Source organism: Erithacus rubecula (genome assembly GCF_903797595.1).
Source record: "Erithacus rubecula genome assembly, chromosome: 19".
Lineage (NCBI taxonomy): Eukaryota > Metazoa > Chordata > Aves > Passeriformes > Muscicapidae > Erithacus > Erithacus rubecula.
This window is the reverse complement of record NC_136671.1, coordinates 3534799-3558971: the sequence shown is the minus strand read 5'-3', so window position 1 is coordinate 3558971 and position 24173 is coordinate 3534799. Positions and strand designations below refer to the sequence as shown.

Sequence of the window (24173 nt, the reverse complement as noted above, 5' to 3'; positions counted from 1 at the left end):
TCATTAAATAGCAGAAAACCAACAGAGAGCAGAATCTCTAAGTGTGTTTCAGTACAATACTCCAACAAAGAGGAAAAATCACCTGTTGAGACAAATTCAGATAAATCTGACCTAAAGTTTAGTAGTTTGATTCTGTTTCTGTAACTTAAGAGCTGCTTCTCCAGACACACATTACTTGGACCCAGGGAACTTGGGATCTTTTTTTAGAGACAATGATCCATTGGAGAGGGGTTTACTAAAAAGTCAAGTGCTTCATATGTTACCATAACAACAAAATGTAACACTGAAAAGCCCCTTAATGACACATTCTTAACCAAAATCAATGCATTAAGAATGGCTATCCTGGACCTCTCAGCATGATAATTAAATACCTGCAAGGCAAAGGTACCAATTTTTTCCTTACCTTGCTCAGCCTGAAATAGAAATTACATCACTGCCCTTATAGACAATGAGAAAGTCTTAATATACTGACACAGAATTGGTTTGACAATCCTGGAATTTGTTTAACAATTGTGTCATTTCAGTTGGCAAAGGCTGTGGGATTACCCAGTCTAACATTCCATAACCTTATTCTTTGACCAGACTAACTTGGGGGAGTGAGATTCTTTAATGCAAACCTAAATCCTGTGGCCTCTTCCATCATCCATCTTCTCAAGCTACCATTGCTCCAGTTAAACACCACTATCAGTAGAGGTCAAGATTAGAAAGAAACCTTTAGCTTTTAGATAGCCCAGGTCAAACCTGACTCAGGTTTTTGAAGTCAGCAACACTGCTCAAAAAACCAGCACAGGGAGAACCACTACAGAGAGCAAAGCAATAGGTGATACATTGAATCAGCTGCTTAAAGCACAGACACTGCTGTGTTCTGTGCTAGTTACAGTGGGGGTTTATCAAGTGTGAGGCATAATAACGAAGTGAGGGGTCAAAACTGCATGAATCCTCACAGTAGGTAGGTGTGGATATTACAGGGAATGATGCAATCTGCTGGCCAGCTGCAGACAGAAACAGGATTTTTAAAATCCCAAATGATTATTCCAACATTGTAACCACACCAGGGCTGCCTACTGGCTTGTCCATCAGCATCACTGCTATCACACGAATTGGCAAAATGCTCCTTTAACTCCTGCAGCTGTGTGAATACTAGACAGGCAATTGCCAAGGAAACACCAGAGCATATGCTCACATGTCATTCTTCCTTCTATATCTGAGATAATATGATACAAATGCAACACAAAATTCAGGAACAGAAACTGGTGGCTTAGGCAGGGCTCTGGGGAGCTCTGCTCTCCGAGAGCACTGGGAAATGTATGCTAAAAGTGATGAAAAGGGCTTGAGGCTCAACAGCTCTCAAAGGGCAGAAACAATGGAATTTAACAGAACAGCAGCTCCACAAGTTCAAAATTAATGAATCAACAGAAAAGTGAGCAAACAGTCTGTGGAGCTGACAGCTGAAGTGCTGAGATAGTCATCAAAAGTAGAAGCACTGGCTTAGCAATTTATCATGGAAAATGGAGCACAATCATTCCCTTACAGCATATTTGATAAAAAACATAAGGCAGACATGTTGCTCGCCCAGATAATCTTACAGTCCAAATAATTTTAAATAGTCTCCAACACAATCAGATCCCCATACAGGGATCACTGATGAACTGTGAAATATTTGCTTTTGCCATGGAGCTAGTGCCTCAGTACTTCCAAATACCAAATTCCATTGCTTGCAGAGTATTATAAAGAGTTTTCTGCATAGAGAATTATCTGGTTCACTGGTTTTATTCTATTCCTGGTTGAATGAACATATTTGGCCAAAAAAAAAGTAGTAATACATTATCCCCATTGACTTTGACAAAAAGCTCCAATGGTCCTATGGCCACAGACATTTCATCATCTACTGGAACTACAAAAAATAAATCAACCTTCAATAAAGTTGATTCACAAGTAACAAAAGAGAAAGCTGAAGATACAACAAACAACAAGAAAAGATGATGCCAAAATTAAGCAAACTGAGGTGGGAAAGGCCTGAGAAACATACTGGTGCCTTAATCTGAGGAAGGACATGGAAAGGACCATTTTGATTTTCCAGTCTAGTGCCTTCAGTAACACAGCAATAGCATCAGAAATTCATATGGAGTTTTATTAAACTTCCTCTAACCTTAGTTTTCACCTGAGATGTTAACATAGCAACAACCAAACCAACCATAACATTGCAAAAACCAAAATGAGCTGCTTTGTTAAAAACACCTGCTCCAGGAAACAGTCCTGTTCCATTATGAATAATTCAGATCAAACACACTTAAATACTCATTGTACAAATTTTCCCATTACCCAAAAAAACCCCAGAAATTGTTTACAAATACAATTTCATTCTACTTACAATTACGGATATTGTTCCAGTCAATTTCAGAAAAAAATGGATGGCAGCAGAGATCCTCATAACCCAGCCTTTCCTTCTGCCCACAGAGCAGGCTCTGGATTAAGTCAAGAAAGTCACTGCTAACTTTCACATCCTCTGGGAACTTCAGAAACCTCTGCATTAGAAAGAAATGGATTTCTGCTCAGTAGGAAAACAAGCTCAGTACAGGAAGATTAAGCTTCACTATTCTGAGATATGTCAGGTACAAAGGATGAATATTTATAGCACACAAATAAAAGCATGGTGCATTTATCCAAGTAGGCTTTTCTATGCATTTACTGCAGTAAAGATAAGAACAAAGGAACAACCATTCCCACTCAGGCAAATGATACTCCAGGTCACCATTTTACACTGAACAATGGCCAATGGCACACATAAATGGAAGAGTAAAACAAGACACCTTCCCAGAAAATTCTCACAAACTTCCAAAGGTTAGTGGCTTAGGATTTTTTGAATCAGGGATGATGACACCTGTTACAAAAAATAACTTGATACATATAATACAGAGATATATAAATACAACACAGTGCCTATATTCCAAATAGCTTATGAACATGACAAAGTAAGAGACATCCACAAACTTTTAAGAAAAGCTGAGAAAAACAGCCTTCAGTTACAGCCTTTTTACTTGAGAACAGGAAAGGGGACCTCCTTACCTGGAAGTTCATGATGTTATTGAAAGTTTTTGCTGAAGTGCCTTCAGTGAAGGGACACCTTCCATAAATCATTTCATAGGCAATGACCCCAAGGGACCACCAGTCACATTCAGGGCCATAGGAGGCTTTGCCATCCCCACCCAGCCCTGTCAGCATCTCTGGTGCCATGTAGTCAGGTGTGCCCACAGGGAGCCTGGCATTCACCTAGGAGCAAGGATAAACCAAGTGAAATTACAGCATTGCCTGTTCATCTTTGGTAATAAAACAAAGGGTTTATTTCTTTCCCTTCCCGCCCAAAGAGAGCTATTTGGTATAAAGAGTCAAATTACCAGAGCATATTGTTACTATGAAGTACAAACTGCTAAAGTAGAAAGGTAGCATCCCAAAAAGCACAGAAATATTAAACTGATGTTTGTTTTAACAGCAAACTTACTCTGCTTCAACTAGAATTAACAGGGACATCATAGTTGGAATTTCAAAAATGGTCAAGACCAGACATAAATATTTCCTGCCCTCATTACATTCTCTATCACCCTTACCTTTTTACCTAGTGCTCATGATCAGCAAAGTACTAATATTTGAATTTCTGGAATAGGTAATTCAGGAGCCAATACTGCAATCATTTTTGTACTGAGTGGCATAAAGAATGAAACAAAACAGCAGGCAGGCTAACACAAAAACCTGTGAGTGGCTGAAAAGACAGTGTGAAGAAAAAATTTAAAAGGAAAATGCATGCAGAGAAGAACTGAACATGTAAGAACAGGGAAAACAGGATATTAAGAATCACATTACAAAGAAAATTTTATGGAAAAATAAAAATTGTAAAACAAGGCAGAAATATGGTTCAGAACTTCATGTTCTCACTTAGATACATTTAAATTTTAAAAATTTTCAATGTAAGTTACCAAAACTTACAAGCAACTTATAAAAAGCTCCCCTGATTTAGATTTGATGCAGTACTTTCTGGGGAGTGAAGCCCAGAATATTTAAATGTGACTCATTTTGATCAAGAGCTCCCCAGTTTCCGAAGTTATGTCACCTTAGTTACAATAGGCACAATTTTCATTCCAACTATAAATCCATGTCCTCCTTTAAACACTGTAAGAACTTGTGGAAGTATGATTGAGTATCACAGTGAAGCACCATGAGAAATCAAACTTACCTTTACCTTTCTTGTCTATTAATATTTTAATAAGCAAATATGTATCTACTGAGGGCTGAAAAAGATACTTGAGCTCATGCTTGAAAAGTCATTCACAAAGGGAAAAATAAAATTGTGAATAGATTCCATAGTAGACAAGAAAGGCAGAAGAGAGAAGAGCAAGGTGTAATCAAAGTTAGTTTTCCATTTTCAACTGGACCATCCAAACAAGCCACAGACATGGTTAAAATCCACATTATTACCGTTCTGTTTGCTGTCATTTTGGCAGCTGAGCCAAAATCCACCAGTTTGATGTGTCCTGTTCGGTCAATAAGAACATTCTCTGGTTTGATATCCCTGTAAGCCACAAGAAAGCAATCAGGACCTTTCCAGACCATTCCCTACTGTCACACTCAGGTAACAGCATATTCAGCTATACTCAACCACATGCATAAAGCCTTTCAAGCGGGAGTTTTTTCCCAACAGTTGCCCTGTTTCCAAGTAAATATGAAAGTATTACAGTTCCCCTTATTTCCTGGAAGGTTAATAATTATTGACAGCAGATGAAAAGAGAAGGGGATTTTGAACCTTTACCACACTGTAACTGAGTTACAGTAAAGTATTTTGTAGTTTTCTTCCCAAATGCCCTCACAACTTATTCTGCACATCTTCCAAATTCAGCCAGTGACCTTGCATTAGAAAGCCACAGCTATGCTCTAAGTGAAGCCACTACAAACTCTTGGAACATAAAATACTTCCTAACATCTCCACACCCTCAGAATGGAATTTCTTTAAATACCAACATGATTTGAAAATGCACACAGTAACAGTCTCCAAGCCTGGAGAGAAAATTCTGTGATACTTAACTACTCCAACATCCTATACTGCCCTGTTCACCAATCAGCACACAGCAATTTTTAACAATTACATTCAGTTCCCATAGTATTTGATGCCAAAAGCAGTAATCCATGGAAAAGATTTAAATTTTTTATAGGGCAACACTAAGGCTTCTTCTTACTGAGCCTCCAGAAAAATGTATGTAACAATCCTTTCTTGATATCGGCCTGAACTTTACATCAAAGTTAATGCCCTGAGCCACAATTATAGTTGGGAGTCTGATTAAGTTTCTAATTTTGTCTTCTGACACAGCATGTGAAGTACTGAAGGAGGAACAGAACACAGAAGCACCCAAAGCAACCTTTACGTACCGGTGGACATAACCCATCTGATGGACACTGTGAATGGCCAAAACCAACTCTGCAAGGTAAAACTGCACCATATTCTCATCCAGCTGCTCCTCATATCTGTTTAAGAGTGACAGCAAGTCCCCTCCAGGCTGATATTCCATAACCTACATACAGTTTTAAAGGAACAGATATACAAGATATTCCATTCAAGTCCCCAGTATGACACTGGGCAGTGCTATGCAGTGCAGGAAAATTTACAGAAAACAAGCACATTTCAACCATCACATCATTCTTTAATAGAAGAACAATGGCATTCAATAGAGGAGAAAATCAAAGACTCGGCATTACCAAGTAGAGATTTTTCTTGTCTTGAAATGCATATTGTAACTGTGGAATCCATGGACTGGTGCTCTGAGCTAATATGCTGCGTTCTTCCTCAAAAAATGACACCTACCAAAAAAGTGTTCAGTTACATCATGAGAGGGAGTGAGAATATATTAGAATACCCTAGTTTTAGAAAAACTTGGCACACATCACAAAAAAATTACACAGAAATTATTAAGTGCTGTTTCCTGAGCAAGTGCCATGTGAGGGTAGTACCATACGTGGCTTTCTTGTCAATCTGTGCCCCAGAAAGGCTAGTTTTGATCAAGCTCCATTTCTGCTAGCCACAAACAATGCTGAGGGATACCAGGAGTAACCTTACTGCACCATGTACTGGGAACAACTGATGCAGATATTGTATAAATTCATGAGGTCTCTCATGGAGTATCTCTGTCCTACTTGTCATCTCATGTCAGCAAAGATTAACTTCTGCTTCTCACCAAACTATGAGAAAAACCTCCATTATCCCTTTTTTAAGTTTCCAAGTAACACATTTCTCAAGCTAGCGAGAGGCTCTCCATAAAAATCCAGTCACCACAGTTTGCCTTCACACCCACTCTTGACATTCTGCTTCGCTCTAAAATAAAAAAACCTTAATGAATAGATTGTCTGAAAATTCAAACCATCATCATCATCAAGATCAATACTGATTCAGTGTTTTTGTCATCTGTTTTTCTTTTTTTATAATTAGATGGGAAGCTCTTTACAAGGGCCATGTTTAGGTACCTGAGGATGGCACCTCACCCAACAGACTCCTAGACTGTGACAACAACTTTTAAGCACAGCAAAACTACACACAAATTTATTGCTTAACTGAAATGTAGGATGAACTTTCTCAAGATATATTTTTAACTCAGTTCTAATAATAGTGACAGAAAGGAAGTGTTCAACAAATTGCAGTTTATCCTCCTGCTCTCATAACAGAGAAATATACATACGTGCTCCTGTGCCAGCAAGGACTCCTTGCTCATCACCTTCATAGCATAGACATCACCAGTGACTTTCTCTCTCACTACTTTGACATCTGCAAAGTGACCACAGCCAACCACACTCTTTACTTCAAAGTCCTTCACACTGGGTTGCAATTCCTTCAGTTCAGCAACAGCCTCTGCATCTATAAAAATAAAATACTTATTTTTACATTTGGCAACTGGCATTTTATAATAAAGAGACAACATTGAAACTTAGGGAATAAAATTTTAAAAAGCCCCAGCAAACCAAAACCAAAAAAATCCCAACATTTAGTTCCAGATTCTCAAGAAATGTTAAATCTTTCCAGAATATGCTTCTTAAAAATAACAGCATGCATCAGAACTAGAAAAAGACCGTATCAATGCAGAGTTAAGTCTGAAATATGGTACACACAAAAGGATCAGGAAATGCTAAGACAGTTCCCATAGCAACCATAATTCTGTCCCATTCATAACATCAGAGGGTGAGAACCTCTTTGGTTTCTAATTTCTTTCCAGCCATCCTTTATCAATAAAAGTATATTCTCTAAACATGAGGGCTTTGAACCCAGCAAATTCTGGTCCAGGGGCAGGGTTTGCTCCTCTGCCTGAGGGAGGCACCAGTCCATTGTCTAACAGCCAACCACAGACATTTATTGCAGATACTCAGCTCAAGTTTCCCACTGACTAGCTCCAGCCAGCATGCACTGTGATAATCATTCACTCATGGGAGATTGCTCTAAAAATTCTTCAAACTAGCTGAAAATCACTGTCTGCTAAAAATATCTACAAACCATTGGGTGGAATTATAACAGGGGGCACAACACATTATAGGAAATCAAATATCTTTCTGCTATGGAAAAATTGATGGAAATTTTCTTTTCTTCCCCAAAAGGAATCTGAGCGCATTATCAATAAAATATTTACTCCTTTAGGAGCTGTATTTCTGAAGCACAGAAATACTCTTTACAAGTTACACATGAAAAACTCGGGTAACACACAAAATCCAAAAGGTGAAAAGAGCCAGGGATTATCAAGTCTCTCTCTCAAATCCCTTTTTTCTCATGGTTACTATCCTGCTCTCAACTTCTGACATCCTCCTGTGGTGCACACTCAGAGCTTTGTTGTAGCCAGTACTCACTTTCCAAGAAAGTACCTCCTCAAATATAAATACAGTACAGACTAAGAAGGAGGCACATTTGAGTCACAGCACTTCAAAAGCACTTGCATTTGATCTTCTCAGACCTGAACAAATCCTTACTAAGATTGCCAAGATCCCCTTTGCAGAGTTGAGTCTGCCAACAAAAAATCAGATGCTCAAAGTCCTGGGTTACAATCAAAGCAACTAAAGCATTACTTTAACAGCCAGATTCTTAAGAACTGTTTTATAAAGTGACACCTGAAAATTAGTCTAAACAAACTTACACTTCTTGACAAAGTTGCCAACATGTTTAATTTTCATTAAAGCAGGGTTTCTGCATTCTTCAAAAAGAACAAATAATGAATCAAGGATGCCTTCCCGGGAGAGAGGAGACATCTGCTGTTGAGTCACAAAGAGTGGCTTCCCCTGGAAAAAAAAAGCAGCAACAGCAGATGGAGTCTCAGACAACAATGAAAAGCCTCAAATCAATAACAGATGTATAGAGCAGATTATATATTATCCATTTAAAGATCACTACCTCAGAAATTAGGCAAATGATACAGAAGTGTGAGGTAAATATATCAACTCACTATGCCTATCTGTAATAGTTGTTACAGGTACTTTTAGACAAAGCAGTCCTTTAAAGTTTCAAACAGCTAAACTAACAGTTTCAAGAAAGCTGTGATTCAAATTTTAACAATCTATATTCTCCTGATGACTCTGATCTGACTGGCCTTTCTCTTGACATTGCATCATGCAGGTTTTTTTCATGATACAAACAATATAAGACATCAGCATCAAGAGTAGCTCTAGAATGAAAAGCTGTTGGTCAGATGATGAAAAAGCAGCCCCTTAGGAAAATTCATTTGGGACAAACCCACAGCTCCTTCACTCATGAAAAAAACTGAAGATTACAGGGCACAGAAAGCAATATTCCATCTTTATGTGGAAAAATCCATCAGGCTAAAACATCAACAGACACACAAAACATAAGACCAGTTACTATCCACTGAATATTGTGAAAACCAGCTACACTTTGAACTTCATCTAATTATCCCTTTATTTTACCCCAAAGCATGACACAGGCATGGTTTCAGCATCCAAACAGGCAAAGCTGTAATTTTTAATACTGGTAATAGACACAGACAAAACCAAGATCAGCTCCCAGGCTAATGTTCTTCACCTGAAAGAGCAGGTTTAGCCGAGAAACTCGGCTGGTGATGGGCTCCACGGGTTCTGCCTCCACATTTCGGGCTCCACATTTAAACTTCAACATCTTTACAGCTTATCTGATATAAACAACCACCTGAAAAAGGGAACAGGGACATTCAGGAAGCACTTGATTGGCTGACTCTAAGTAAAAATATGATGAGAGGGAATGTAGTTTAAGTAATATCTACGCTTCCTGGGGGTATAAAATTTCTAAGTTCAAACGCGCCTGGAGCAATTCAAGTAGGGAGAAGCAAAGAAGCAATTATGTTGAATACCCCCGAGACCAGGGAGTCCAACCTGTGAGCGAACCCCACCGTGCCAACTTCCCCACGGCACTCAGCGCCTCGGCCAGTCTTTCCTTAAACACCTCCAGGAACAGTGACCCCAACACCTCGCTGGGAGGGCGCGGAGCCCCCCAGACTCCGGGGATTGCAGGGCGGACCCGAGTCCCCCTCAGAGCCGCTCCATCCCAAGCCCCGCTCCCGAGCCTCCCTCAGCCCCTCACAGCCGCCCCACTCCCGAGCCTCCCTCAGCCCCTCACAGTCACCCCGCTCCCGAGCCTCCCTCAGCCCCTCACAGTCACCCCACTCCCGAACTGCCCTCAGCCCCTCACAGTCACCCGCTCCCGAGCCTCCCTCAGCCCCTCACAGTCACCCGCTCCCGAGCCTCCCTCAGCCCCTCACAGCCGCCCCACTCCCGAACTGCCCTCAGCCCCTTACAGCCGCCCCACTCCCGAACTGCCCTCAGCCCCTCACAGTCACCCTGCTCCCGAGCCCACCTCAGCCCCTCACAGTCACCCCGCTCCCGAACTGCCCTCAGCCCCTCACAGTCACCCCGCTCCCGAGGCGCCCTCAGCCCCTCACAGTCACCCCGCTCCCGAGGCGCCCCACTTTTACCGCCGCCAGCGTTTGAACGGAGCGGTGGGCGTGGTATCCTGGCGTCACTTCCGGTACAGCGGCGCGGGCCAATGGGAGGCCGGCGGGGCCGGAAGCCCTGCCCGGGTGTGGCGGCAGCCCCGTGCGGGCGGGAGCCCTGAGGGAGCCCTGAGGGAGCCCTGAGGGGGCCCTGAGGGAGCCCTGAGGGGGCCCTGAGGGGGCCGCGGTGCCGCGGGGCCTCCGCAGCTCCGGAAGGAGCACTGGAGGGCCCTCGGACACTGCTGGTGCTGCTCTGCCCTCACGGGTTTGCTCGCGCATGTACGTGCACTTCACGTATTTTTTTCTTGCTTTGTTTGTTTACCTTTACCAATTCGTAAAAGGGAAAAAATGACTCATTCCCAGTAGTTCTGAGGGGAGCTGGCTCGAGCCTACCCTACACGTCATCGTTGGCAGCAGCTGCTGCCAGGTAGGGCAGCCAGAGGGGAAGTGGAAAGGTTTTCAGAAGCTTTAAATTTCCCTCTATAAAATGCTTGCCTGACCTTCATGGCCCTTTTTGTATGGCCGTTTTATTCAGCTACAGGGTGATTAACTTTCAAGTGAAGCTCTGGTGCAAGGCTCGCCCTCTGTCAGAGAGCAAGGCTCAGAACGCTGAGTGGGATGCAGGGTGACCTTGTGTGAGGATGGATCCGATGGATCCGTGCGATGTCCATGGACATGGCAGGGAGCCCTGATGTGAGCTGCAGCCATCACGGCTGCAAAACACAACCCCTTGTTACAGTATCTGTACCGGACTGGTGTCGTGGTCCTTGAAAATAATTAGTGGCATAAAATAGTTTGCTCTCTAACATTCATTTTAATGTTGTTAATATTGCTTTGGCATCTAACTGGGCAAATAATGCACTGATGGATTTATTACATTTGACTTTATACTAATCACTTTACAGATTAGTGCTTCCTTTCACCTCCCCCAGTCCACCTCTGGAGCACTGACATATTTTTGGTGTATTTCTTGTCTCAAACTTACATAGGTGGGTTCATTTCAAGTTACAAAGCCTGAAAGAGTTTTTAAAATCTAATTTATTGTCCACTACCTGCACTGCCAATTTGGGTTTGGATTCCACTCAGGACACTGTCATTGGCCGTGTCTCACCCACATCTGCATTGCCCAGGAGAGATCAGCTCTTAGACAGAAATGCAGTGAAGAGCTTCCTGTGCATGAACTGGGCAATTGCCATGGCAGTGCATTTCAGTAAAATACTGCATCCTGCCCTGACATTGAAGCCCTGCCATGTCTAAAGGTGCTCTACCCTTGATTTTGAACGTCTTACTGTCTGCCAACCAAGCTAGGAGAACTTCAGGCTCCTGTGTCTTTCCCTTTCTCCAGCCTGTCTGCTCAGCAAATACCATTAACCCCCTCTGTTTTAACTGCCAGAGTTCCTGTTAAATACCCCCACTGTTTCTGATTCCACTGGGGATATCACCGTGCCTGCAGATCAGTTTGCATTTAGAAAATGGGGGAAGCAGAAGCCCTGGGTTCTTCTGAACAGCTCACTTCTGTATTGTGTTTGATCACAAGGTGTGGCTGATTCTCCTTCCCTCTTGCCTGCAGGGTGTGGAACAGCTGATCCACACACTGGGAGAGGAGATGGGTCATTAAGGGTCTCATCTCATGTACATTAATGCTCCCCTTCCCCTTCAGAACATGAATGCTGGCTCTGGGTGTCCCACACAGTATCCCAAATTTAACCAGCCAGGTGAGCTGCTTGGCTGAACCTGGATCTCCCTCAGCTGCCCAAGAGCTTCAGCAATAGCATCAGTTTACTGATTTACGAGTTTATAATTTAATTTTTCCAAATAAAGAATTTTTTTTTAGTGTTTGCAAGCAAAGAATCTGGCTCTTACAAGCCTTTGGGACAGATACAGTTTTCCTCATGATTTAGGTGAAGACACAAGTTAGATTGATTCCCTTTAAGAAGGCCTTGAAACACATATTTTGCTAGAAGCTGCCAGGTGATACAAGATCACGTACTGGGGTTTTTTTCCTTCTCTGTTGCTCTGTAACAGACTTATATAAACAGAATGTCTACAGCAAAATGAAATAATAGCACAAAAATGCAGTTGCACCAGAACTGTTATCAAATGGTAAGAAAACAACTGAAGTGGCAGAAGAGGGAAGGAGAGGAGAGAGAGAAAAACTCTGCAGTGTTCAGTGCTAAAACCTAGTACCCATTCTGATGGCTCAGGTGAAAAAATACATACCTGTTCAGAAGAACACATCTTTTCTTTTACTTTAAATTGATCATCTGGAGTCTTCAGAGTGAAATTATTCCTTCCTATCTTTGATATTTTTACCAAGAGAAATCATAGTGCACCAGTTCTTTGTAACAGCCAAATTTCACTCCTTGAACTTGCCAGCTGCTCCTGGGTACAACCTCACTTAACTGGAAGGAGCAGCTGCAGACCTGCAACTGTACAAAGCAAGAGCTTATTCCTACTATTAAATTAATAGGTTGTTCAAAAGTGTAACAGAATGAATAGCTCTGTGATTTTCCCTAAGCAGGTCCCAATATGGTGCTCAACATGTTTTGACATCTCACCAAGCACTGAATTGGTTACCATCTGTTTGACATTATTTTATTATAATAGTTGGGGTTTCCCTTTATTTCCTTGGCCCAAATTCTCCTCCCTCATGCTGTTGCATTGTGCTCCAAGGTGCCTGTTCCCAGGATTGCTTGTCACAGGAATACCCTTCAGGCTTGCCTGAGGTCTGAGATACCATGTAAATGTAGAAGTAAACCACCAGGCAGGCAGGTACCCCAGCTTTTTGGCAAGAACCTGGTGCTCAGATGCTCATCCTAACTAACCTCACCATATTCTAATGGGCAGAGAGCTGCCAAGTCTCCCCCAACACCATCTGGCTGTGCACTTCTGTATTTACAGCAGCATTACTCAGAAATATCTTCATCTGTGGAGCACTGAGACACTCGTGGCTGTGCCCAAGGTGTTAATGAATTTATATATGCTTAGAAAACAATAAACAGGCCTTGTGCTATCACAATGCTAAGAGCTAAGCATGAGCAAAAACCTGTTTATTTGTCTTCCCATGCAAATCTTTTCAGCTATATTCTTTCCAAATTGTAATGCTACTCATGCAGGTGGGTCTGCAGGCAAGGCTTCCAGGGGATGTGGACCCCAGAAATAAACCATGCTCTTCAGCAAGCCTTTACCATAGCTAATCTATATGCCAATATATAATCTATAATTCTGTATGGAAACAAAAAAATTAATTCTCCATTATCAGCTCTATCCCTTCCTCTAACTCACCAATATTTAAAAGAGCTTGTAATAAACCAAGTTCACTCTTCAGCCCTGATCACACCTGGGTGACCACTTCCTGTTTCAAAATAAAGGGTTTGACTTGGCTGACTCCAGTGCTGTCATAAACCCTTGCTATGTGTAGCTCTCACCACTGCTTAATGAGACCTAAATAATCCTTGGATCCCTGGCACATTTTGTTCCACTTTCTTTTCCCAAACTGTCACAAAGTGACTGACATAGTAGTCATGCACACTACAGGGGACAGGAATATTTGCACAACACAGATTTGGGAAGAAGAGTTATGGAAGGGGAAAGTAAATTCCTTATCAAAGATGTGAAGGCAAAGAGAAATAATCACCAGGAAAACAATTATATTGTCTTTCCTTCTGCAGTATTTTTAATTTCCTCCTGAGAATTTTTGGAAAAAGACCACTCTGTTGTCATCCTACTGGGCTAAGCAAAAAGGAAATGAAACTTTAAAAGACCTGAAAGGCTGTTTGCTGTTTCTTCCATAGACTTTCACTAGAAGGTAGGCACAGAGATAATATTCTTCAAGGTTATTTTGACTAAAATATTAAAGGCCTTTTTTGTTTGTAATAGCAATATGCTAATAATTGTATTATACAAGTTCTAATGTTCACTGAGGGTTTTATGTCTTGCTTCTATTTTCTTTATGTTTACAGAAGTAAAATCCATTAAACCAGTTTTTAAAACACAGGGCCTTCCTATTAGATACATAGTTGTCATCTATCTTTTGATTTGTTCATAAAAATGCAAACAGACATATGTGATGATGCTCTTCAGACCAAATCCCAGTTCTGGGGGTTCCTTGTTCCAGCACACACTGCTTAGTTCTGACCACACTCTACTAACACACAGCCATATGTTGAATTTCCCTGGAAGCCAAAACATAATCATGATAAATTTCTGGTGTGACCAAAATGAAATAGTAACAGAATTGGGTCACTAAGAATCTTTCTTTATGTGCAAACTGAGCATTTAAACACATGAAAGTGAAGTGCTTTTTTAATCCTAATTGTCTTCCACATTTTTTTTTTATATTTAGCCTAAAACAAATCCCTCATTGCTTTCCAGAGAAATAATTTATTAACTTGTAGATGCAGTGAAAAGCAAATGATATTTCATATATCTCAGCTTTACGCTTTGTGCTATCACAGGAACACCCCTGATTCCACAAAAATTATTTTATAGAAAGCAATTTATTAAACCTCACGATCTGTCAAGACACATGAATATTGATGTGTTCACATTAACATCTCCTGGAGCTGCTGAAAACTACATTTGTCATGACTTAATGGGAATTACATGTTGCACAGCAACAGGTGACAGGAGCTTAATTAAAGCAAAACTGATGAAGTATCTGAGCCATTATAAAAAATGTTTTGTTTTAAATGTCCTAAAGAACCACTTGCATGTTTTCATTGATGGGGAAGGAAAGGCAACTCTGGTTTACAAGATAAAACCTAGAACAGGACAGGTGCTGCTTATCAGATGGCAACTGCATCTAACATAACATTAAATTACTCTGGAATTTAGATAGCATAATCATGTAAAAATGGCCATATCCAGTTATATTTTACTTAGATTCCAAAAGGAAAAAAAACAAACCAAAAACAGTGATATCTCTATGGTGAAGGGACAGAACTCTTTTGAAAGCACAATTAAAACTTACTATTAAAATTTAATCAGATGTTGGTCCTAGGGTGAATGAATTCTAGATGTTCACAGCAGGACTCTTTTCTTTGCTTTAGATAACAAATCCACAGAAAAGCCATCATTTCCTCAACTACAGCAATAATTGGCTTGTTTGTAGGATTGGGCATCAATGCCCAAGTATTTTGTTACAAAAACAAATCCCATCTGACTGAAGTATCAAAGTTAAGTACGAAAATAGATGAAACAAAATATGTCTGTTAAAATTATGCTGGCTTTTATTAAAAAAAACAAACCAAATCTTTACTAACTGATGATTTAAGATACAGAGGTAGACTTGGATTCTTTGTGTAATTGAACTTGAAAGAAACTCTGTCTTTTTCCTTTGAAGATTTATCCCCAAAACTCCAGTAACCAATAATCTGTGCTTTGCAACCCTATAGCAAGATGGGCAGCATGAATAAGGTAAAAAAGAACAACAGTAGCACTTTGTACAGAGTATAAATAAAAGCAGAAGGTGAGGCAATGACAGTTTTAATGTCAAAGGACTCTTCCAGGTAAGACTGAAAGAAATTTAGATTTGATTGCCTGCCTATTTTTTAATCTGGAATCACGATTTTGGTACCTTATGGATTGTAGATGTTCTTGCTCTGAGTGGGTGTGTTCGTTCCTGTCCCCAAGAACTCGGCAATGACAGCCTACATGTTACTTTATTTAAGCCTTCTAGAATTAGTTCTATAATGTTTGCTTGGAGGCCAAGAGATATTTTACAGTGACTATTGTGGGATTCTCATTTTTAAACAGCTTTTCCATGTTAAGAATTGTGATGAATAAGTGATTAAGAAATAACACTGACAAGCAGTGAAGTAATTTAAGGTTCATAAAGGAAGTGAATGACAATTTCTGGCTGCTTTGGAGGTCACTGCATGGTCAAATTGCTTTTTTTGGAGTGCTTTTCAGCATTTCTCATGGTGATTGGTCTGGCTCACATTGTTTTCTCACACTTTTAAATTTCCTTTACTACCTGGAAGGAAAAGGCTCCAAACCCAGTATATTCTTCCTCAAAAAAAAAAAAAAAAAAAAAAAAAAAAAAAAAAAAAAAAAAAGGGAAGGTGGGAAGTTGATGCAATGGTGCAATGCTCATGGTCTGCCAAGGAATTGCATTTTGCCATTTTTAGCCAAAGGCTGGATACAAAAATACAAATCTTGAAAGAGGATGGAAACTCCATGTGAAAGAGTTTCTGTGAAATAAACATTTCCTGAATAAAAACAGGCTTTTTTTTCCCCCTGGTTTTTAAAGTACTGCAGGTCGACTTTTGTTTTGAAAATAACTTTTTAGTAAAGGTAGGTTTATACTATTATTTCAAATTTCTTTATAATTGAATTAATTACCTAAGTACTAAGGTAGAATATTTTCTCACCACTTTGCTCTCCAGCTTTCCTCAGAGCAATGGATCTCATGCATTGCTTCTCTAAAAGTTGAAATGGATCAGTTGCAGCATTAATGAATTATGCCAGTGGATGGGAACAATTAATAGCAGTTAGTCCCTTGGAAATGAGGGGGGAGATGCAGAATTGGCACACCCCACATGTTAAACCTTTTAAGCATGAAAGTAGTCAGCTTTTCATATCAAAGAGCTATCAAGAAAAGCCTAATAGCCAACCTCAAAATGACAAAAACTAACAGTAACTTTAAAAAAATCTACCTTAAGTAATTGTTATTTGCTAACAACCAGCTACTACTTTCAATCCTCCAGAAGACAGCGTTTAAATCAGTGGAGGAATCTGGGTTCTGCATCAACCTATTCTTTTATGAACACACTCTACAAAATAAGGATTAGTTAGAATACAAGATGATGGAATAAAAGACATTTGCACACAGGCTGCATAGTTTGTTGCACTTCTGTCCTATGTGTCCCTGGTTTTCATTCTGATTCCTTTCAGTATCCCAGCCTCAAAAGATGATGTATCTAGTTCCTGTGAATAAGAGCTGCTACTTCTCTCTTGGAAAGGGTTCTTTAAATCCCACTTGTTTTCTGGAATTCAGCTCCAAACTGAGCCAGAGGCACAGCCAGGAAATGCTGGCAGTGGTGTTCAACAGCTGTGTAGAGTCTGCAAAAGTCTTCCCCTCCTATATGTAGTCTCTTGGGACAAAGAATGCTATTCCACATTCAGAAGTATCCAATGAACAGGCTGATCCAAGGTCTTTATAAACAAGGAAGGTGCAGGAACAAGGCTGTCCCCCCTGTCATTGCCTGCCCAGCTGTGGTGTGATAGGAGGACACACAGCCCCCTTTGCATCATTCAGCAATACCAACACATCAGAAAATGGCAACTCTGAAATAGCATTTTTCTTTTCATGCCTACCAAGTCATTTGTAAAGGGCCATTTCTGCCCAAGCTGCATATAAATCGTGGGCTGTTAGTGGATTGCTGCTCTCTGGCTTCATCTGCACACAGCTCCGTGCCAAAACCGTGGCTCTGCAGGACCTCAGTCGTAAAGAAGAGAATGATCAATAAGCCTGGGCAGCCTGTGACGCTCAGTGACAGATTTTCACTCCTCTATGGCAGTATTTTAATTCAGACAAGAATAGTTAACGGCGCAGTTGCAAGGGAAAAGAAGTCATCTGCTTCTTATCTAATGTGTAATTCAAAAATTCCTATAATTGATCTTCATTGACAGTTTTTGCAAGCTCACTCACCCACACTGCACATATTGTGCTTCCTGACATAATTCCCGACATAGCTGATGATATTTCAACAGAGGAAGCTTGTTAAATCAGGTCAAACAAAATAAAGAATGAGAATGTGCTGCAAGTCCTTGCAGCTGTCTGTCTTTTCACCCTTCCCCCTTATCCACACCAAAAAATTACAAAACAACAACAACAAAACGCACACAAAACAATACATAACTGAATTCCAAATACTGGTATTTTTGTAATGGGCTGAAAATACAAAATTCAGCTTTGCTAAATGTTGATAGGCTTCTGAATTAAAATACGTTATTTTCTCCCAAGATGCTGGACTATTACTGTTGATCAGACATAACTGCCAGTCTTTTATTGCTTCCACGTGGTTTAATTTTCCCTGGAAGTGTCATATATATTCTAATGATCTGCTGAATTAAAAGAATTCTAAATCGGTTCCCAATTGATGAGATGGTGTTTCTGAGATAGGACAATAAAGGGCATTTTCTCTCACAGACAAACACAGAAATTCAGGAGGTGATAATGGGCCCTCAGGTGTCTGAAAGAGCGATACATAATTTCAGAGCAACACAAACAATAGATGCATTTTCCATTTAAAATTACTGCAAATAAAGAGAAACATAATGTTTCTGTTTTATAAACACAATCACTGGCATAGGCAGCATTCTCCAGCTACTCAAACTATTCTTATTCTTCAAAGAATTGAGATAAAGGAAGGGTTCAACAGACTTACAACTAAGAGATACAACTAATGGTAGCAGAAAGCCAGACAAGTTCAATAGAAGCATGTTAGAATAATAGATACAAAGGCTGGCACAGGGGAACCCCATTTTAATTTCTATAAATACAACTCCAGCTTTAAAAACAAAACATTTGAAGTGTAGAGTGAGGTACTTTTCCGTAGAGGTGAATTCCTTTATTCCAGATTCTTTTTCTGTAGCTTATTCTGTAGCAGTTGAGGGAAGATTCCCATAAATCACTTCCCTGACCCACAGGCCTTTCTCCCATCAGCTGGGGTGGCTCTTAGGCTGTGCTGCTGAACGATTTTCCAATTTCTGGTGGCTGTAGCACTGCAGGTTATTTATGCTACACCTTATTGAGCTGATAAGTCATCAGGAGAGAAAGAGAAGCAACCAAGGGTGAAGCATGTGCAGACACACAAAAAACCCCAGTAAACTCTTACCTTTCGTGCCCACAGCAAGTTCCCAGGAGGCTTCTGCACTGGACAGGGTTGTTGGTGTGCTTTGAAAAGTGAGACGATATTTCCTGAGCTCTGCAGACATATCATGTTATGTGCAAGCATCTCCTTTTTCTCACTGAGTGAGTTCTGAAACGCTCAACAAACAAAAACACTTGAAGGGCAAGCCCATAAATATTTCAGCTGGTTGTATATAGGTTACTCCTTTGGAGTTAAATAATTGGATTAAAATTGACACAGTGTGTATTTTATACTGAATAGCACAAAACTGACCCAGGGAATAGCAAGGATTATGAGCCAGACTGTGGAATGGGAAGCCATAAGGGCTCTTCTGCAAGGATATTCAATAATGGAATGTTTGGAAGGTAGTTGCTGCCTTTGTTTTTGGCCTTCACTGAAATTTCTTCATGTAAGTGTAAATTTGGGGAAGCAAAACTCGTCTGTCTATATGGTGGCTTTATATGAAAACAGTGAAGGAAAACAAAAATTAATTAAATTCTTCACATAAGGCTACATCTGACACTGACCTAAAAGAGGATGACTAAAATAGGCAAAAACATGTTTATTTAAACTAAGATATACTTTTAATAGCAAAGTGTTGCTGAAAGAAACCAGATACCCAAATAAGTGGCAAGCTAACCCACAGCACTGAAATAATGTACAAAATATGTTTTTTGATGACTTTTCCCTTCCTGCTCAACAAAGCTGATTTCATGTCATTCTAGGCAGGCAAAGGTGTGAAGCTTCAGAAAATAATGTGATCTACAAGTGAGAGGAGAATCACAGATCAAAGGGCATTCAGCCAAACCCAGAGCCTGGATTGCTGTGGAGTTTTATCAGTTCTCTAAATCCTGGATGAAAGGCCATTGAGCAAGAAAAATATGCACCAACCTTTATATCTTTTTACAACAGCATGTCAACATATTCATTGATCCCAGTGAAGAGTATCTGGCTCCCTTTTTGTCACATTGCTGCCTTCACACACCCCATGGGACAAGGTGGCTGTGAACTCACACTGAGGCTGCACTAAATGTTCATAAATGTCATTCCCAATGCAAGTGAGCTCACCCAGCCCCTGCAGGCATGGAATGCTGTACAGCAAAATGCAAAAATGGGGAACAAGAATAGAAGGCACTTTATTAAGGTAATGTTCACATCTAAATTTCACCCCCATATAGCTAATGAGTGGGTGAATAAAAGATTTAAACAGTTAGCTTAATGCTGAATATTTTAGTGACAAATATGTTCTATGCACTTCCTAAAATTTCTAGAAGTATGCAAAGCAATAATATGGGAAAGGCAGGATAGAAAGAGAAAGGAAACTTTTAATCTTAAGGTTTATTTTTAGGTGATCTATTGAATGAAAGTTTGGCTTTTCCTTAGAACACCCACACCCATGCAGCAGAGCAAAGATTCTGATGAATGTGATACCCAGAGTATCACAGTTTTCTCCATGGTTGTTTTTTCATATAATGTAGTCAGTTAATTAGATCTGCTCTGATCAATCATTGAATTACTGCTTCAAAAGACATTATGATATGATGAGAGTGCCTCGCAGCAGTTAAACACTTTGATTTTTCTGTCCTAACACGTTTACAGCTGATGTCAACTAGGTCCTCCCAGCAGGAATAAAGAAATACTTTTTAAAATTACAAGAACTATTTATCTCATAATTTAAAATCTAAAAAATATAGTAAAATGGACCACTAAAATTACTGTAATACGGATTCATGCTCTCCATTGGTCCTTTCTAGTATTTAAGACCAATCTCTTTCATGTTTTTCACGTTTCTTGTGTTTTGATCTCAAGCCCTCTGGAGCTTCAGCCTTCTCTCTTGCTCTTGTTCTATTCAGCTGTTTTATACCATCACTGTTATATATTTGTGACTTCAGCTGTTTTACAGCAGCTCCTTCCTTGATCCTTGGGAGTTGACTCAAAAGCTAAAGCAGTGTAGTCATTGCAAAGAGATATTGACAGGAACTCTTGTTTTCTTTTTATGACTGGGCTCTTGAAGAGAAACTGCATCTAAGGGTTAAGACTGTAGGTCACAACTCGATCATGAGATTTGCAGACCTTGGCACTTGGGGCTGTTGGCAAGTTACTGCCTTGGCTTCTCCTCATCCCTCTGTGAAAGGGGAACAGGGATTACAGGACAATGTCACCCCAAGAGTTGCCTCATTATAGTTTCAGTGAAGAGCTTTGGACTCCTTGGAAAGCAGACAGTACAGGGAGGAAGGTGTGTAGTTTTAGGGAAGGTCTGGTTTTGCTTCCTCTCCAAAAGTGGATGCCATGTGCCACATCCAGGGATCTGTGCATAGTGCTGCACAGAGGAGTTCTTATGCTTGCAGAAAACAAGAAAATAAAGAAGCTTTCTACGTCCTGCTTTTGTTTGTAATTCAGGTCCCCAAATGGGGTAAAAAAAGATACATTGGTTTTCTGAGCAGTACAAGTGATGGAAAATAATTTTCTTTTTAATTCTACAGAAATAATTTTGCCAGATGAAAAGTGTTCTGCTGTTTTCTTTCCAACAGGATAGTGCAGTCTGCAGGTAATTAAACAACAGAAAGCAATATCCATAATTCAGCAGTATGTCTTAGCTATTATTTGGCAATTCTTTTTCTCTTGAAAACTCCTATACATAACATGAGCTTAAAATGGAAATCACTCACGGCAAGTTCCATTTCATTGTGAATTGTTCTCATACACCAATATGTAACCACATTTGTAAGAAACCCAGATCTTTTCCTGCCAGCCAAAGCTGTCCTGCACTCTTACAAAGTCTGCTAGTTTGAATTTGAATACCTGAGCGTGGGCAGCAGACCCCAGGGAGATGATACACCAGTCTGGCAACTCGCCATTCTGTGAAATGGAAGGGTGCTGACAGAACTGAAGGGGATTTAGAAACCACAACTAAGGATGAGAAGACACAGGATTTTAATTTTTCTGGAGAAATTAAGACTTGGCTATTTTTATACCAAAGTTGATTACTGCCTCCCAAATTAAACCCCACTACTCAGGGAAACATCATCTGGAAAGTGGTTCCCTGGTACTTGCAGGTCTCTCCATGGCCAGGCTGACATAGCAAATTCAGATTCCCAGGTGCCTCCAGAACCAAGAGGAGGAGAGGTTATTGCTGCTGACCATGCAGAGCACTCCTGGGGCCCAGGGAGACAGTGTGCCCCCTTGTCCTGTGAGCTGAGCACGTAAAAGGTGACAGAGTTCTTTTTAGTAACTCAGCTGTTAAAATGAACCAGAGGAAATCACAGTTTGAAAGCGTGAAAAAAGAGAAAGATGCTGGGGAATAGCACAACCTCAAGCTAATGCAGGCTTCCTCATCCTTGTAGAATGAGCTTTAGCTCACCAGGAGCAACTTAATTACTTCTGTTCAATGGTTTTCCACCCACATGTTTATCGTAGTTCGTGCTCTTGGAAAGTGCTGAGGAAACAGCTCAGGGCATGAAAGGGGATTACTCTCATAGGTAATGGGTGCTGCACAAGCTTCTCTGAAAGCTTCTGTGCTGCACATGCTCCTCTGAAATCTTCTGTGCTGCACATACCCAGGATGCCTCCCCCTGGGCAGGATTGTCTGGCTCCTAATGATGTGCACATGGAGCAGATCCTGCACAGACAGGTAGGTGCTGGTATTTACACCAAGGAGTTAACAGCTCTAAGGATAAGTAATTACACAAATAAGTATACAGCTAATAAAATACCCTGTTATCCTGTACTTTTAACTTTAAAATTTCTTGTTCCCATGAAGTGAATCAGGCCTTTCTTCAGATAATTTATAGAATACCAGTTTCCATAACAACATAATTGCTCAATGAAGCAAAAATACCTGGCAGAGTTGCCATTATCATGAAATAATTGACCACAACAGTGAGAGAGAGTCTGCATTAAACCCCACATTGCTTTGTGTCAACGTGGTCAATTACAATCCAGTAATGCCAGATCAAAGACCAACATTCCTAAAACAAGTCATTACAAATCACAGCATATCCCTAAGAAGCAGAGCGAGATCATAGTGAGCAAATATTTTTCCCTACAACAAAGCACAGTCTTGTCCAATCATTTAATGGTTGCAGAACTCCATGGCCCACACCATGACAGGTAATTTTAGGACCTAAGGGCTTGCTGTAAAGAAATACAAGCAATAACATCTCTCTCAGTTTTAATTCTCAGTTAAGAATTAAAAGTATTTTAATTCTTAATAGGAATGTTTTTTCCACAGAGGCTTGGCAAACACTGTCATGTGGTAAGATTCAAGAGGGAGAACTCACACCCACTGCTGAAAGCACCTAGTTCATTAAAAAAACCACAGCACCAGTCTAGATGTAGATGTACATCTCCCCATGGAACCATTCTGTCGTTACTCCTCCTGTGGGCTGCAGAAGCAGCCAGCCATGGCTGGGTTTGTGTGGGAGCACTGAGACCCAACACCTCTCATGTGAGTGTGCAGTGCCACCCTGCATGTCCCCAGCCCAGCTCTGCTCTGCACCCTGTTGTGCTCACCGTGTCCCTGAGACATTTTTTGTTTCTCTGCAGCTTCTCCAAAAGCTCTGAGTAGCTCCAGCAGCCTGTCACATGCTGCCAAAGGCACACTGCAATCCCAGCAGCTGGCAAAAGGCTGTGTGAGGATGGGAGCCCTCTTGGCCTAAGTGTTAGAAGATTGTTCCACTAAGAAGAAGCCAGCTTGGATCCTGTGTCCAGAGTTTCCCTGGAGCATGGTAAGCCAAAAGGAAGCCTCAGGTGCAAGGCAGCATGTGTGTCAGATCAGGGCCAGGTGTGAACCAAAGTCAAATTGTTGGTAGGGTGCCAGTAGTGTACCCCAAACAGAGCAAGCTGGCCTGAAATATTGGCCATACAACTCCTCCAGGTCCAGAGTAGTTTTGCTTGTTCCCAGCACTTTTGGAGAGACTGTTACAGAATGCTTCCAAACCTCACAACTCCCAGAGACTAAAACCTATAATACAAAATAGTTACATCTCTAACTCCTATGTGCCATATTACAAATCAAACTGTTCCCCTGTTCTTTTCCCTTTGCACCCCTTGTTCCTTACACATAGGCAGGGTGAGCACAGCATGGTGTTGGCTCTGTCCTTGGACATTCCTGAGTCATCCAGGCCATGCTTTACCCCCTTAGCAGTCAAGGGATGTTTCCCCTGACTTCAATGCTATGAGTCACCATGGTGGATGAGTGGTCTTTCTGCTCTACCTGACGTGATGTTGATAACCCTGGGAAAAAAACAAACTTGTCAGAAATTCTGTGGAGATACTGAGCCTTGAGAAAAATTAGGATAGTCTTTTATTTTACTGCATC

The 24173-nt window shown here is 40.7% G+C and overlaps 1 protein-coding gene and 1 long non-coding RNA gene across 11 annotated transcripts in view; one reads left to right on the top strand and one right to left on the bottom strand.

The window, feature by feature from the left end:
• Positions 1–10009, bottom strand: part of CIT (citron rho-interacting serine/threonine kinase) — a 69404-nt gene extending 59395 nt beyond the window's left edge. For 5 of the 10 annotated variants that reach the window (XM_079322391.1, XM_079322395.1, XM_079322388.1 and 2 more), the window contains exons 1-9: positions 9978–10000; positions 9053–9175; positions 8154–8295; positions 6717–6892; positions 5743–5844; positions 5416–5558; positions 4471–4564; positions 3067–3270; positions 2372–2525 (exon numbers count right to left, since the gene is read on the bottom strand). In XM_079322391.1, the coding sequence (XP_079178517.1) occupies positions 2372–2525; positions 3067–3270; positions 4471–4564; positions 5416–5558; positions 5743–5844; positions 6717–6892; positions 8154–8295; positions 9053–9145 (1108 nt within the window). In that variant the 5' untranslated portion in view covers positions 9146–9175; positions 9978–10000. Of the gene's footprint in view, positions 1–2371; positions 2526–3066; positions 3271–4470; positions 4565–5415; positions 5559–5742; positions 5845–6716; positions 6893–8153; positions 8296–9052; positions 9176–9977 lie in introns of those variants that run through there. The other 5 variants (XM_079322393.1, XM_079322396.1, XM_079322390.1 and 2 more) reach the window with 3 other exon arrangements.
• Positions 10010–10155: 146 nt separating this feature from the next.
• On the top strand, positions 10156–23555 carry LOC306810414. The gene is made up of 3 exons (XR_013776457.1): positions 10156–10274; positions 13667–13803; positions 23399–23555. It is a non-coding gene; the product is annotated as an uncharacterized lncRNA (long non-coding RNA).
• Positions 23556–24173: the final 618 nt, after the last annotated feature.